This window comes from Mustela nivalis (genome assembly GCF_964662115.1).
Source record: "Mustela nivalis genome assembly, chromosome: 9".
Classification (NCBI taxonomy): domain Eukaryota; kingdom Metazoa; phylum Chordata; class Mammalia; order Carnivora; family Mustelidae; genus Mustela; species Mustela nivalis.
The window spans coordinates 111,410,839-111,426,913 of record NC_139028.1 but is presented as its reverse complement, the minus strand read 5'-3'; the positions used below and the strand labels follow the sequence as shown (position 1 = coordinate 111,426,913).

At 47.9% G+C, this 16,075-nt stretch overlaps 1 protein-coding gene across 1 annotated transcript; it reads right to left on the bottom strand.

The window, feature by feature from the left end:
- Positions 1–685: 685 nt before the first annotated feature.
- On the bottom strand, positions 686–4,160 carry POLR2G (RNA polymerase II subunit G). Its single transcript, XM_082748162.1, has 8 exons — positions 4,012–4,160; positions 3,770–3,879; positions 2,542–2,701; positions 1,734–1,784; positions 1,565–1,630; positions 1,357–1,428; positions 1,125–1,158; positions 686–905 (listed from the first exon to the last, which is right to left on the bottom strand). The coding sequence occupies exons 1-8, from the start codon at positions 4,021–4,023 to the stop codon at positions 892–894; spliced, it is 519 nt and encodes a 172-aa protein (XP_082604288.1). The 5' UTR covers positions 4,024–4,160; the 3' UTR covers positions 686–891.
- Positions 4,161–16,075: the final 11,915 nt, after the last annotated feature.

Here is a 16,075-nt window from a genome sequence, read left to right as displayed (position 1 = left end):
CCCAATACCACGCTTTCTATGACACAATTCTGCTTCCCAAGGAAGTAGAAGAAAGGTGAAAAAGAAGAAAAAGGGAGGAGGGGAGAAGAAGGATTGAGGTCTGCTGGAGCGGCAGGCAGCCAGGAGACGGCTGGGAGAGGGCATACCCAGGCAGAGAGATTATATGACAAAACCAGTGTGGGCATCCTGGGAGGGAAGGTGGCGTATCTGTTTCAGTCTTCCGACCGTGTCACCCCCTACGGACATGTTAAGCCGGCTCCCATTTTCAGTTCAGCTTAGGGATCGATCAGCATTGAAAGGCCTCCGTTGTTGGTGAAGCCATCCTAGGGAGGGCTGTGTTGGGATCCCAAAGTCCGGGTCATTTCTGTCCTGATTTCCCTCTCCCTACCCAACCATCTCGTCTCCCCTCACGCCCAGCTACACCCTTGGTTGTGTTTAAGGGTCAAAGAGGGCGAATACTCCACAACTAGATCGGGACTCGGACTGGCTCTAATGACAGCATCATTTGCTGGAAGCCAGAGACCTGACATTAGTGCGTTCTCTTCAGTCAGGTCAACGTCAACCCTCTGCACAAGGGTTTAGTCAGATCCCCTGGGTCACTGAGGCTAATTGAGGCATCAGGCCACCAAAAGGCTCCAGCCTTTTTTAAGAAAGAATTGTTCTTACCAAAGAAAGGAGGTAACACTTCCATGAGAACAGGACCTTTATGGTTAGAATGCACAGTCAAAAAACTGGGGAGTGGTTGCTAAGCAGAACCACCCAGTGTTTTCTGGGGACAAGGAGCCTCCTTTGCCTCCCCAACAGCAGCCAGACCAGGCCTCTGGACTCCACGAGGAGTGTGACCACCATATCTCCTAGATAAGGACCAAACAGAGCAGAGGGTCCCAGTGCTCAGCTCACAAGCCCTGCAGAAAACAGGAAAAGCACATCAGTTGGGCTCAGAGCTTGGGGGCAGTCATCAAACAGGCATTCCCCGTCCCGTGAGGTACATGTCCTGGATATTCCAAGCGGACAGTCCTGAGTTTTCTTCATCTGCGACTCAGGCATTAAGTCCCACGTCCACCGCCTGCCTTCACACACCCCTTCTCCATGCAACAACCCTGGATGCATGATCAGGCACTCACCCAAGTAGTCGTCCATCAGAGAGCCAATAGCAAACTGCAGGAGGGAAGGCAGAAAGGAAATAAAGCCTGAGCAAGCCCGGGACTAGCCTCTAACCCCCAGCCCCAGGGCTTCTGCCCAGCCATCCCCTCTTCCTTGTGGAAGAGCACAAAATCCCCAGGAACCCTCGTTGGTAAGAAATCAACAGTTCCCACCTCTGCCTGGCACAGGCAAGAGGGCAGGCAAGAGACTCACAATGTCATTCTTGTCCACACGGGTCCCCACAATCTTCAAGCGGATCTCATCGTCCTGCTGAATCACAATGTCCTAGAGAAGAGGGAATAGGATATTCAGATATGGAACCGCCCTCTTCCCCCGTCCCCCGTCCTCCTCCCACAAAGCCAAAATCCCTCAGAGGGCTCATTTCTCCTTCCTCCCTCTCATGCACTGCCTCCCCACCCACCTCATCCATTGTCTTGTAACACGGTGGGTTGGAGTTGGGGTCGAACTCCATCTCTGATGGGATGGACTGAAAGGAAAGCAAGACTGGTCAGCGCTTTCCACAGGTGCTTCCAGAGATGATCAGGACTGGCATCTCTCCTCCTTAGCACCCCCAGCATGCCCAGACTTACATGTCGGGAGATGAAGCAGGACATAGGTCCAATTTCTGTGAAGAGCCCCACCTAGAAGGACAACGAGTCTTTGAGGCTTTGTCTCTTATCCCCCAACTCTTGTAAGCTTCCCAGCTTTATCTGACTCCAAAAATCTTCACGTTTTAAGGGCGCCTGGGTGGCTCAGTGGGTTAAACCTCTGCCTTGGGCTCAGGTCATGATCTCAGGGTCCTGGGATCGAGCCCCGCATCTGGCTTTCTGCTCAGCGGGGAGCCTGCTTCCCCCTCTCTCTCTGCCTGCCTCTCTACGTACTTGTGATCTCTGCCAAATAAGTAAAAAATCTTAAAAAAAAAAAAAAAACTTCATATTTTGAAACCACTCTGAATGGTATCATCTGCTTTCATGTCTCTCCTCTGCCAAGATTCCATTTTAAGTGAAACCAATACAGGCCAATCAAGGCCCAAGACCTGGGACTCATCAGTCCACAACTTGAACACTCGGGGATCACATGACCTTGTGGATCACATGACCTCCACACGGAGGCTTCTATAAAAAGGAATAAAAGCACACGCCTCAGTCGTCCTGAAGTTTGGAGCTGGACCTGGCCCAAGTAAGTACTCAATCAATGGAGGCTGCCACTGGTGACTACTCATTCTGACTTATAGGACCCCGAGCGAGGCAGCACTGAGATTATTGTACCATTTGACAAGTGAGGAAACTGGAAGCACAGAGTGACTTAGCCAAGGACACAGAGTGAGCAAGAGTAGTTGAGACCCCTCTCCCATCTTCTAAGCAGCCCCCCAACTGCCTCGGCTCTGTATGGTCTCACCTTGTTGACCTGAGTGACAACAGCATCCACAACCTCCCCTTTAAAGGGCCGGAAGACAATGGCCTTGTACTTCACCGGATAAAGAACAAATCCTCGGCCTGGCTGGATCACACCAGCGCCAATATTGTCAATGGTGGTGACAGCGATTACAAAGCCATACCTGTAAGGGAAAAAGAAAGGCACTGTGTGGACAAGAGCCTCTAAAACCATCTGCAACAAGACGGTGGGCATGGGGGTTAGGGGACAGAACACATGGAAGGAGATGGCACCCCTGCCCGCAGACCTTAATGCCGGAGAGAAGACACAATACCAATCAGTATCTACAATGCCAAACGCTGCTCTCATAATTTCACAATAAATATCCAAGGAGGCTGTTGTCCTTGAGCCAAGAGACCTCAACCTTGGGGATGCCTCAATCACCCAAGAAAAACTTACTAAAACACAGATTCCCAGGCCTGTCCTCAGTCTTGATGCTGTCTGGATGAGATGAGGTTCAGGAACTTGCATGTGCATTTTTTTTTAAAGATTTTATTTATTTATTTGAGAGAGAGAGAATGAGGTAGGAGGAGGGGGAAGGAGACTCCCCACTGAGCATGGAGCCCCACATGCAGCTCCATCCCAGGACCCTGAGTTCAAGACCTGAGCCCAAGTCTGACACCTAACCTACTGAGCCACCAGGCCCCCTGCCTGTGTTTATTCCCATGGGGGAGGCCCAAGTACCCACAGCCCAGGGCTCATCCCAGCTCATTCACGTCACCATGTGAGAGGCCCTTCTCTGCAGAGCCCAAAGATGTGCCGTGCCAGGCCCTTTGGTCCTGTGGGATAGAAAAAACCAGAAGAGGGGCGTCTGGGTGGCTCAGTCTTTAAGCAACTGCCTTCGGCTCAGGTCATGATCCCAAGGTGCTGTGAGCCCCATGGGCGCTGGCCTCATTCTATCTTCTTGCCTGCGTTGTCCCCGGGCCCAGCCCAGAACCTAGCACACAGCAGGAGCTTTAAAAATGTTTGTGGCATCAACGAAACGACCACTCTCTGCTTAAGGAAGACAGTTTTATGATCCAACTTTGCAGACAGCGCCGCGGGAACCCACAGCAGGACGCAAGTGCCTGCGTGGGGTGCCTGAGAGGGTGAGAGGGTTCCCCAGGGTAGGTAGCAGGTCCTTGCGGACCTATAGGAGTTGGGGAGAGGCTGCAAGCACCGGGCGACGCGGCACGAAGGGCGCGGCACTCACTTGCCGGTGCAAGTCCCCTCCACCTCCGTGAAGAGCTTCTGCTTTACGGTGTTGAGCAGGTTGGGGCCGAAGTAGCGCGGGTGCAGCAGGATCTCGTGCTCCAGGGAGATCTGAGGGGAAAGTGGGATGGAGACCAAGTAAGGCGCTGTTGGGACATGGGGTCAGGAGCAACTCCTCGACCCGGCGCCCGCTTAGCTCTCCCTCTCAACCCTGCCCTCGCCGCCACCCGATGCTTCGCTTACGTGATAGAACATCTTCCCGGCGTGACCGATCAGCGACTAAACCCACACCTGCCTAAGGAGACGCTCCTCCCGCCCAACCGGAAACACACTTAGCCTCCCCGAACGGGCTTCCGGGCCTGCCCCAGAGAACTGGGCGGGACTCTGCCCCCCTCCGTGGACCCAATTGGACATCGCTATCGTAGGCGGGGATTCCGTTGACCCCGCCCCCTTTCGCCACGCCCACCAGCGGTCCAACCTCTGGGTTCACAAGTTCACAGTGTCTGCCCTAGAGTGGATGTTAAGTAAGTATTTTTTTTTAGGGGTGCCTGGGGGGCTCAGTGGGTTAAAGCCTCTGCGTTCAGCTCGGGTCATGATCCCTGAGTCCTAGGATCGAGTCCTATATCGGGCTCTCTGCTCAGCGGGGAGCCTGCTTCCCCCTCTCTCTGCCTGCCTCTCTGCCCGCTTGTGATCTATGTCTGTCAAATAAACTCTTAAAAAAGAAAACCCAAAATAAGTATTTTTTATTTTGTTTTATTTTATTTATTTATTTATTTGTTTATTTATCAGAAAGAGAGAGAACAAGCAGGGGCAGCGGCAGGTAGATGGAGAAGCAAGGAGCCCCAGGTGGGACTGGATGCCATGACCCTGGGACAGGGATCCCAGTCGAAGGCGGGCACTTAACGACTGAGCCACCCAACCGCCCCAGATAAATACTTTCAAACGGAATTACTAGCTAATAAAAGACAACACGAATAAAGCACTTTAGCAAAATGCATTCCTATAGCAAATATTTGAAGGCTGCTTTCATGCAGTAACCATAGTAAGTAGCTGTCAAAAACAGCAGCCCCACCAGACAAGCTTTACCAATGAGGGCCCAGGCCCAGAGGGTTGATGTCACTTGAGGATCACTCAGGGGCGGGATTCAAATTCTTGAAGTCCGACCCCAAGACTCTTGCATATTTGGGTATTCCAGATTTTCTTGCAGGCGTTCGTTCAGCAAATGTGGAGTACCCACTCCTTGCCTGCAGGTCAAACGAAGCAGCCAAAATCAGAGCCCAGAAAGCAGCGCTCTCTCCGGATGTGAGAAACCAGGTCCCCTTTCCCCTCCCCCAACACACACACACACACACACCAGGGACTTAAAGAATTGATGAGCCTTTGTCAGTTCCTTCAACTCTGCCCACTTTTTTGTAGACAGCCCCTTTATTTTTTTTTTTAAGATTTTTTTTTTTTTTTTAATCAGAGAGAGAGAGGGAGAGAGAGCGAGCACAGGCAGACAGAATGGCAGGTAGAGGCAGAGGGAGAAGCAGGCTCCCTGCGAGCAAGGATCCCGATGTGGGACTCGATCCCAGGACGCTGGGATCATGACCTGAGCCAAAGGCAGCTGCCCAACCAACTGAGCCACCCAGGCGTCCCTAGACAGTCCCTTTATTAAACTCACTTTAATTAACCAGAGTAAGCATACCATCTGTTCCCTGCTGAGACCCTGACTGATTAAAGGGCAATGCAGAAAAAGGGAGAAGCCACCAGAGACACAGACCCCTGAGAAAGGCTTAACAAGAGCCTCAGGTTCTAGAGCCAGGACAATCCTTGTGGCCTTGAACCAATGCCCAGCACCTAAGCTTTTTTACGTTGTAAATGGGTCTGACCCACACTCCTGCAAGAACAGAGACTTCTGCTTCCTCAGAGGGTTCATACACCAGTTCCCATGGACATTGCCCATTTCCAAAAATTGTTGAGCCCGCCAGTCTGCCACTCAGACTCCATGGATCCCCTTTGGAGGATCGGGCAATGAAGCAGATGAATGGGCCTCAGCAGTCCTAACTTCTTTTTCTAGCCAGCCTCTCCTCAAAAGCAACTTTTGTTTTGTTTTTTTTTTATTTAACATATGTATTACTGGTTTCAGTGGTAGAGGTCAGTGATTCATCAGTCTCATATAATACCCAGTGCTCATCACAGCACATGCCCTCCTTAATGCCCATCACCCAGTTACCCCATCCTCCACCCTTCCAGAAACCCTCAATTTGTCTCCTAGAGTTAAGAGTCTCTAACGGTTTGTCTCCCTCTCTGATTTTGTCTTGTTTTATTTTTTCCTCTTTCCCTATGATCCTTTTGTTTTGTTTCTTAAATCTCACATATGAGCGAGATCATGTGATAATTGTCTTCCTCTTATTGACTTATTTTGGTTGGCATAATACCTTCTAATTCCAACCACATCCTTGCAAATGGCAAGGTTTCAATTTTTTGATGGCTGAGTAGTATTCCATTGTGTGTGTGTGTGTGTGTGTGTGTGTGTGTATACACATATATATTTACCACATCTTTTTTTTTAAATATTTTATTGTTTTTGACAGACAGAGATCACAAGTAGGCAGAGAGGCAGGCAGGGGGGGGGGGAAGCAGGCTCCCTGATGAGCAGAGAGCCTGTTGTAGAGCTCGATCCCAGGAACCTGAGATCATGACCTGAGCCAAAGGCAGAGGCTTTAATCTACTGAGCCCCCCAGGTGCCTCAGCACCACGTCTTCTTTATCCATTCATCTGTTCCTGGACATCTGGGTTCTTTCCATAGTTTGGCTATTGTGGACCCCTCAAAGGCAAACTTAAGGACAATGGGGTGCTGGAACAAGCTACAAGAGCTTTTTTTTTTTTTGGCATGCAGCAAAGCAAGGTTTATTAAGCAATATCAAAGTGGTAGTACAACCTTCCCAAGGGGGAAGGGGACCTATAGACGTTGCCACCAGTTTCTAAGTCTAGGGGTTTTTACGAGCTTATTGGCAGGCTGTGTTCATCTGATTAACCCTCTGTGCCTGTCATCCAATCAGGCTTTTGTCACCTGTCCTCTGGGGAAGAGTGGAGGGCTCCTTCCAGAGCCGCGTAAAATCCTTTAAAGAGTGGTTTTCTCTTAAGGTAGGGGCGGGGGGCCTTGTTCCTGCCTGCCTGCTTTGCAATTATCCTTCATCATTCCCTCCTCTAAAGAGGTAACCCTAACTACTGTCAGGGAAAAAGGGTGACGACCGATTGAAGCTACTTCCCGCTGGTCAGGGGCATGGATGGGACAGTAGTCAGGGCTCCTTTCATCAGGATCTGTCACGGGGTCCCCTGCAGGTGTCTAGTTTGATCTCCACGTGAGACTCCTTCTGAACCACAACCATTTGGAGTTCAACGACCTTTATTCGGGAAGATCTAAAGTGGGTCAGGGCATTTAGGAGGCAAGGCCAAATGCACAATGCAAGAGCGAGTACAGCCAGGGGTCCAGCAAGAAATAGAGCATGTTTTCGTGAACTCCCCACATGCTGTGAGGAGACAGCAGGCGAAAGGAAAAAGACTTATCTGTGTCTTCTTGCTTCAAGACTAGTTTGAGGTCCTCTTTAGGTTCACAGAAGGATTTTGGTTCCTTGTTGTTAGGCCCTACTGGGGACCAGTGTTTGACCAGGAATGATGGATCTGGAACAGTGGCTCTAGGCTTCACTTAGCTATCGGAGTTGCTGAAACCCATGTGTGGGGGCCTTCCCAGACCAGCTCTTATCAGGCACTTGGTCCCCAAGGTGAAATGGGACAAGTCAGTTATTTGGGGGCTGGGAGTTAGGAAGCTCTTTCCAAGAGGGATGAAATGAGTAAAGCCCAAAACCTCGGATACTCCCTCTGTTACCACTCTGAAGGGACTACAGGAGTCCAAACTGATGTTATGGGAAAGATACAAAGCGAAGGTCAAGCAAAGCTTTATTTTGTGCCAGCACCGAGAATCAAACGGTCGGGGCTGTCTCTTAAGGAGAGAGCCACGACCCCCTGCTTCACAGACTAGCTTTTTTTTTTTTTTTTTAAGATTTTATTTATTTATTTATTTATTTGACAGACAGAGATCACAAGTAGGCAGAGAGGCAGGCAGAGAGAGAGGAGGAAGCAGGCTCCCTGCTGAGCAGAGAGCCCGATGTGGGACTCCATCCCAGGACCCTGAGATCATGATCGGAGCAGAAGGCAGAGGCTTCAACCCACTAAGCCACCCAGGCACCCCCACAGACTAGCTATTATAGAGCAAAGGCCATGTGGTTGAGCCTGGCCAATGAGATTGTCTTCACCTGCAGGACTTGTCCTTGCATTCTGGGCTGTTATCTCTACCTGACCTGACCGGTCCTTGTATTTGGGCTCTGTTATCAGGGACTGGTCTACCATATTTTACTGGTTTCCCAGACTTGCTTTTAAGTAAGTTCTCCTGGGAGGTGGGCAGGGTCAGTTTAAGTTTTACTGCATAAACAACAAAATGGCTGTTTAACCGAGATGGAGTTGATCTGGCTAAGTAGGTCCCTACCCAAACCAAGGCATTTACAAGTGCCTTTCTCACTTCCAAGCATTTTTTTTTTTTTTTAAGAGACAGTACAAGTGTTTGATAGGGGGCGGGGGCTCGAACGTACAACCCCAAGATCAAGTTGCATACTCTGCCGACTGAGCCGCCAAGTGCCCCAAGCCAGTTCTTACTATTTGAGAAATTTTGCAAGCAAGCTGTTAAATACAGCCTTTATTAAACATTTAATGCTGTTTATTATTATAACTTACAATTAGATTAATTGTACTTTAAAAAAAAAAAAAGGCGGGGGTGCCTGGGTGGCACAGTTAGTTAAGTGTCCAACTCTTGGTTTTGGCTTAGATCATGATCTCATTGTTGTGAGATCAAGCCTCCTGTAGGGCTCCCCGCTCAGTATGGAGTCTACTTGAGATTCTCACTCCCTCTCCCCCATCCCTCCCCTTCATGCTCTCTATCATGAACAAATGAATATATATATATATTTTAAAGGCAGAGGTGATTTTTTTGTTTTTTGTTTTTTTTTGTTTGTTTCTATTTTTGGAATGTTGATGAGGTTGGTGGGGTCCAGAGTTGATGTCCAGAAAAGAATTCTTGAGATGTCTTAGGTGCAAAAAAAGTGGCTTTATTAAAGCACAGGGGACAGAACCGCTGGGCAGAAAGAGCTGCCACTGATAGGTTTGGACTGTGAGGAACAACAGATTACAACCTTGAATTGGGGGCAAGTAAAGATAAGGGAAATTCTAAAAGGACTTTCATATGCTAAAGAAGACTCAGGATCCTGGAAGAATGTTATAATCTGCCTATTTAAAGTATTTGTCAGTGGGCTGCAATTTATAAGGACATTTAATTTTTTAAAGATTTTTATTTATTTATTTGACAGACAGAGATCACAAGTAGGCAGAGAGACAGGCAGAGAGAGAAGGGGAAGCAGGCCCCCCGCCGAGCAGAGAGCCCCATATGGGGCTCAATGCAGGGCTCAATCCCAGGACCCTGGAACCACGACCAGAGCCAAAGGCAGAGGCTTTAACCCACTGAGTCACAGAGGCACCCAATAATGACATTTAATTTTATCTATATTTCTTTCTGCCTTTGTTTCTCACATCAGAGTTACAGATGAAGCAAGTTTGGCAATGCACTGATAACTGTTGAAGCTGGATGATTGGTAATATTGGTGTTTTTTTTTTTTTTTTTTTTAATTTATTTTTTATTTTCAGCATAACAGTATTCATTATTTTTCACCACATCCAGTGCTCCATGCAATTCGTGCCCCCCATAATACCCACCACCTAGTACCCCAACCTCCCACCCCCCACCCCTTCAAAACCCTCAGATTGTTTTTCAGAGTCCATAGTCTCTCATGGTTCAACTCCCCTTCCAATTTCCCCCAACTCCCTTCTCCTCTCTAACTCCCCATGTCCTCCATGCTATTTGTTATGCTCCACAAATAAGTGAAACCATATGATAATTGACTCTCTCTGCTTGACTTATTTCACTCAGCATAATAATCTCTTCCAGTCCCGTCCATGTTGCTACAAAAGTTGGGTATTGGTCCTTTCTTTTTTTTTTTTTTTTTTTAATAAACATATATTTTTATCCCCAGGGGTACAGGTCTGTGAATCACCAGGTCTACACACTTCACAGCACTCACCAAAGCACATACCCCCCGCAATGTCCATAATCCCACCCCCAATATTGGTGTTTTTTTTAAAAGATTTTATTTATTTATTTGACAGAGATCATAAGTAGTCGGAGAGGCAGGCAAAGAGAGAGGGGAGGAAGCAGGCTCCCTGCTGAGCAGAGAGCCCGATGGGGGACTCCATCCCAGGACCCGGAGATCATAACCTGAGCCGAAAGCAGAGGCTTTAACCCACTGAGCCACCCTGGCGCCCCTAATATTGGTTTCTTACATGTCTCCTTCTATTTGTGTTGGATATTGTTCATAATAAAAAGTTAGGGAAAAAAACCCAAAGGTAACTATGATAATTGTAATTTATAATAAGAAATTGTTGGGTCCCCCCAAAATTGGGTACCCCAATAATGGGTCCATGATTAAAGGAGACTGATACAAAGCGAAGGTCAAGCAAAGCTTTATTTCGCGCCAAGCATCAGGAAACAGCCCCGACTGTCAAACAGACAGGTCGGGGCTGCCCCTCCCTGCTTTCCAGACTAACTTTTATAGAGCAAAGTCCATGTGGTTGGGCCTGGCGACACACAGGCGGCCAATGAGATTATAACACACACAGGAAACTCCACGGTGATGCTAGGTGACAAGCTGAATTACAATTTACCCTAGTAGACATTTGAACCAGCCTATCACACCTTGGTAAGGATTGGCGCCAAAAGGCTCCCAAAGGGCGGGGCCCATACTCCTTGGTAGCTAGAAGACAGTATGTGCCCCCACTGATTGAATACCTCCACCAGGCCTGACCCACCCTTGTACTTAGACTTCCTTACGTGGGACTGGTTTTCCGGACTTGCTTTTTTTTTAAGATTTTATTTTTATTTATTTGTCAGAGAGAGAGTGAATGAGAGCGAGCACAGGCAGACAGAGTGGAAGGAAGAGTCAGAGGGAGAAGCAGGCTCCCTGCGGAGCAAGGAGCCCGATGTGGGACTCGATCCCAGGACGCTGGGATCATGACCTGAGCCGAAGGCAGCTGCTTAACCAACTGAGCCACCCAGGCGTCCCTTCCGGACTTGCTTTTTTTTTTTTTTTTTTTTTTAATTTTATTTATTCCTTTGACAGAAACAGATCAGAAGTAGGCAGAGAGGAAGGCAGAGAGAGGAGGAAGCAGGCTCCCTGCCGAGCAGAGAGCCCGATGCAGGACTCGATCCCACGACCCTGAGATCATGACCTGAGCTGAAGGCAGAGGCTTTAACCCACTGAGCCACCCAGGCACCCCCCCGGACTTGCTTTTAAGTAAATTCCCCTGGCGGGGGGCAAGGTCAATTTAAGTTTTATAACAAAATGGCAGTTCAACCAGGGTGGGGCTGCTCTGGCGGAATAGGCCCTTACAAAATGCATTTTCGGTCTTCTCTGTTCCTAGCCCAGAGCTCCTATTTTAGTATATGTGCTGCCGAAGCGAGCACTGGCCCTGAGCTCCTAAAAGACTTAGAGTTTCCTAAGTGATAACGGTGTTAAAAGGTGTCTTCTTGATATTCATAACAAACCCCTCTCAAACCCAAGTTTATGTTAATGAGATAACATCTGAAAATCACCTTATAATAGGGACTGGGTGCTGGGGGAACCAACCTGATGACTGAAAGGTTGGATCTTTCTGTCTCAACCCCCTGACCTCCAGGGAAAGGAGAGGGGCTGGAGGTTGAATCCTTGACCTTTGGCCAACAAGTTCATCCATGGTGTGTGTGTACTGAGGCCTCCACAAAAACCGAAAAGGTTGGAGTTCAGGTAGCTTCTAAGATCAGCAAATACCTGAAGACACTGATTGAGAAGTGCCCTGAAAGAGAGCCTAGAAGTTCCATACCCTTTTCCCATACCTTGCCCTATGCAACTCTTCCTGAGTTCTATATTGTTTTATAATAAACCTGACATCTAGTAAGTGCAATGTATCTTTGTGTTTCATGAACCACTCTAACACATTGACTAAACCCAAGAAAGAGTCTTTGGAGAATGTATAGCCAGTAGGTGAGCTCAGGTGACAATGTGGACTTCCAGTTGGCATCTACAGGGGGCAGGGGGGCGGGGACAGGGAACATTCTTACTGGACTGAGCCCTTAACCTGTGGAACCCCATATTATTACCATGTAGATGGTTTCAGAATTGAACTGAATTGTAGAACACTCAGCTGGTATTTGAGAATTACTTGATATGCATGTGTTTGAGGGAAACAAACACTGTATTTAGAGTCAGAATTATTAATAGATACTTACTACTCATCAGTTCCTGGGCCTGGGGTGCCTGGCTAGTTCAGTTGGTAGAGCATATGACTCTTAATCTTGGGGTTATAAATTCAAGCGCCATGTTGGGCAGAGAGATTTCTTTCTTTCTTTCTTTCTTTCTTTCTTTAAAGATTTTCTTTATTTATTTGACAGACAGAGATCACAAGTAGGCAGAGAGGCAGGCAGAGAGAGAGGGGGAAGCAGGCTCCCTGCTGAGCAGAGAGCCCGATGCAGGGCTTGATCCCAGAACCCTGGGATCATGACAGGAGCCCAAGGCAGAGGCTTTAACCCACTGAGCCACCCAGGCTCCCCTGGGTAGAGAAATTTCTTTAAAGAGTACAACAAAATCTTAAAAAAAAAAAAAACCCTCATCTCTTCCTAGTTATTTTCCCACAGTTTACTATTATCAATGCTCTTGCGTTAATTTACACCTATTGTGTCTGTGTGGTATGGTAAAATACTATAATTGCATACTCAGGCTAAATCCAGTTGCTCTGATATCTTCACCAGCACTTGACACCGTCAGCAAGGCTTCTTTATTTAGCTATTCTAGTGAACGCGTAGTAGAAGCTCATTGTAGTTTTAATTTTCACTTCCCTAATGACTAATGATGTCGAACATTTTTTTTTTAAGATTTTATTTATTTATTTGACAGAGAGACATCACAAGAAGGCAGAGAGGCAGGCAGAGAGAGAGAGAGGAGGAAGCAGGCTCCCCGCGGAGCAGAGAGCCCGATGCGGGACTCAATCCCAGGACCCTGAGATCATGACCTGAGCCAAAGGCAGAGGCTTAACCCACTGAGCCACCCAGGTGCCCTGTGGAACATTTTTTATGCACTTATTTGCCAAGACTGATGTATCCAAGACTCAAGTCTAATGTCTCTCCCCTTTTTGTAACCCAATGGTTTCCCAAGGTAAAAGAGGGCTGTAGCCTCCATCTTGACCTCAAACTTTCTAGTTGGGGTCTTCATTCCAGCACGTCTCTTGGCTCAAGCGGAAGACCCTGAGGGCAAAGCATCCCTTGATGGAAACCAAAACCACCCCTTCCTGCATTAGGGACTCTCCAGAGCCTGCAAAACCGCACCCATGATTGCCGGCAAGACAGTGATCCCTTTGACCTTCTCCGCCTACCTCCCCTGACCCACCTGCCTTTGTCTGGCATTTTCCTTATAGAAATGTGGGAGTATTTTCAGTCCTTTGGAGAGAGTCTACAGTCTTTGAGATGGTAAGCTTCTGTCTTCCCCAGTGTTAGCCTCCTTGAAACTCCTTTCTTACTTCACCACCTCTTGTTTCTCTGCCTTTGGGTTTTGTCAGCAAAGACTGGCTGAACCTGGTCTATCTCTGAGCTCCCCAGGCCTGGGCTGGCCTTGATACATTCTCCCCAAGCCCTGAGCCCTTTGCTTCCAAAGCCTCAGGATCAGAGAGAGACAAGCTAGGATGGAAGAGAACAGCAATGGCTACCAATCAGCTGGACTGAGATTTGGCACATGAAGAAAGTCTGTTGGAAGATTCAGTTATCATTTGCTATCTCTCTCTCTCTCTCTCTTTTTAAAGATTTTATTTATTTATTTGACACAGAGAGAGAGAGAGAGATCACAAGTAGGCAGACAGGCCAGCAAAGAGAGAGGGAGAAGCGAGCTCCCTGCTGAGCAGAGAGCCTGATGTGGGGCTTGATCCCAGGACCCTGAGCCAAAGGCAGAAGCTTAACCCCCTGAGCCACCCAGTAGCCCCTGCTATCACTTTTTAGAGAGGAGCCCTTGTGATGTCAGTCACTGTTTTCTAAAGACAAACAGTAGTAGCAGGTCCTGCTGGAGGAAGGTCTCTGAGCAAGACCATCCATCCCCACTGCTCTCTTCCTGGTTCTGGACTCCTCCCTCCGAGCCAACTGTTCTTCCAACAACTAGGATACCTCTGCCCCCAACCAAGTCTAAATCCTCTGACCATTGGTACTACAACAACCCTGAAAACCACCCTGCAGACACTCTAGGAAGATAGATCTACAGAATGGTTAGGGGTGTGGTTTTGAAAGTAGTCTTAAACTCAGTATCAGCTCTGCCTTTTATGTTTTAAGATTTTATTTTGATAGAGATCACAAATAGACAGAGAGGCAGGCAGAGAGAGAGGGAGAAGCTGACTCGCCGCCGGGCAGAGAGCCCGATGCAGGGCTTGATCTCAGGACCCTGAGATCATGACCCGAGCTGAAGAGAGAGGATCTAACCCACTGAACCACCCAGGTGCCCCCAGTTCTGCCTTTTATTAGCCGTGTGACCTTGGCCAAGTTATGTAACCAAGGTGAAGCTGTCATTTCGGCCCCCTGGAGAGCAGAAAGACTATTTTGGAATTAGAGATTATATCTTTAGCATGCTGTTAGACCTTAACAAATGCTAAATAAATGGTAGATGGTTATCTAACTTCGACTAATACACAAATACACAGAAGCAAAGCTTTTCAAGATTTTTTGGGGGGGAGGGATTGCTATTGTAAGTATGGTTTCTTTTGGTATTTATTTATTTACTAAGATTTTTTAAAAAGATTTTTATTTATTTATTTGACAGAAAGAGAAAGAGAGATCACAAGTAGGCAGGCAGAGAGGGAGGGGGAAGCAGGTTCCCTGCTGAGCGGAGAGCCTGATGCAGGGCTCCATTCCAGGACCCTGAGATCATGACCTGAGCCAAAGACAGAGGCTTAGCACACTGAACCACCCAGGTCCCCCTAAGATTTTATTTTTGTAACCTCTACGACAGTCGTTGGGTGTCTGCCTTTGGCTCAGGTCGTGGTCCCCGGGTCCTGGGAGCAAGGAGCCTGATGCAGGGCTTGATCCCAGGACCCTGGAATCACGACCTGGGCTGAAAAGAGTTGCCCAACCAACTGAGCCACCCAGGCACCCCGCAACATGGCAAATGCAAAGCGAAAACAAGAAATTTCAGGGGTGTCTGCCTGGCTCAGTCAGTAGAGCATGTGATTCTTCATATCAACGTCATGAGTTTAAGCCCCATGATGGACACAGAACTTACTTTAAAAAAAATTTTTTTTTAACCTAGGTCCAGTAGGCATGGCAATCCCAGAGTGTGACACACACTCAGTCTTTGTGCCCAAACTCTGACTCACCTTCATTCCGATCTCTTCTGAACCTATAGAAACCAAACTGCTTCACCTTCCTGAACAGCCTATGTACTTTACTGCTTACCAACTCCAGCAGTCCTCTACTGTACAGGGGGGATCCTTCTAGTCCCTTGGTTTTAAATATACCATCTATATACTGATGACATTCCCCAACATGTATCTCCACCCCCAACATTCCCCCTGATCTTCAGGCTCACAAGTCTTAACTGGCTAAGAGGAAGCTCTACTTAAAGGATCAGAAGCAGAACTCTCGATTTCCCATTGCTCGCCTCTCAGAAAATGGTTCTACCAGTCATATTAATGCTCATGCCAAAATTCTGACTTTTTTTTCTCTTGTTCCTAATTTCCTACCCTTGCTTTAGCAAATTCTGTTGACCTAGCATTTCTCTCCAGCTACATCCACCACTACATTTGTCAAGGCACCATCATCTCCTCTGGGACCTTTCCCACACCTTCCTCCCACTTTGATCCTCTATGCTTCCTTCTCCACTGAGTCGCCAGGATAAGCCTCTAAGAACTAGAATCATATCAGAACATTCCTCTACTTAAAACCCATCAATGGGGGCACCTGGGTGCCTCAGTGGGTTAAGCCTCTGCCTTTGGCTCAGGTCATGATCTCAGGGTCGTGGGATTGATCCCCACATCGGGCTCTCTGCTCAGCGGGGAGCCTGCTTCTTTCTCTCTCTCTCTCTCTCTCTCTCTGCTTGCCTGTCTACTTGTGATCTCTCTCTGTCAAATAAATAAATAAAATTAAAAAAAATAAATA

Excerpts from the sequence above, each read along its gene's own strand:
- POLR2G (XM_082748162.1), bottom strand. Across the intron at positions 1,631-1,733 it reads CCTGCTTCATCTCCCGACAT|TCCATCCCATCAGAGATGGA; the intron begins GTAAGTCTGGGC and ends CTTTCCTTTCAG. Across the intron at positions 1,159-1,356 it reads GTGTGGACAAGAATGACATT|TTTGCTATTGGCTCTCTGAT; the intron begins GTGAGTCTCTTG and ends TCCCTCCTGCAG.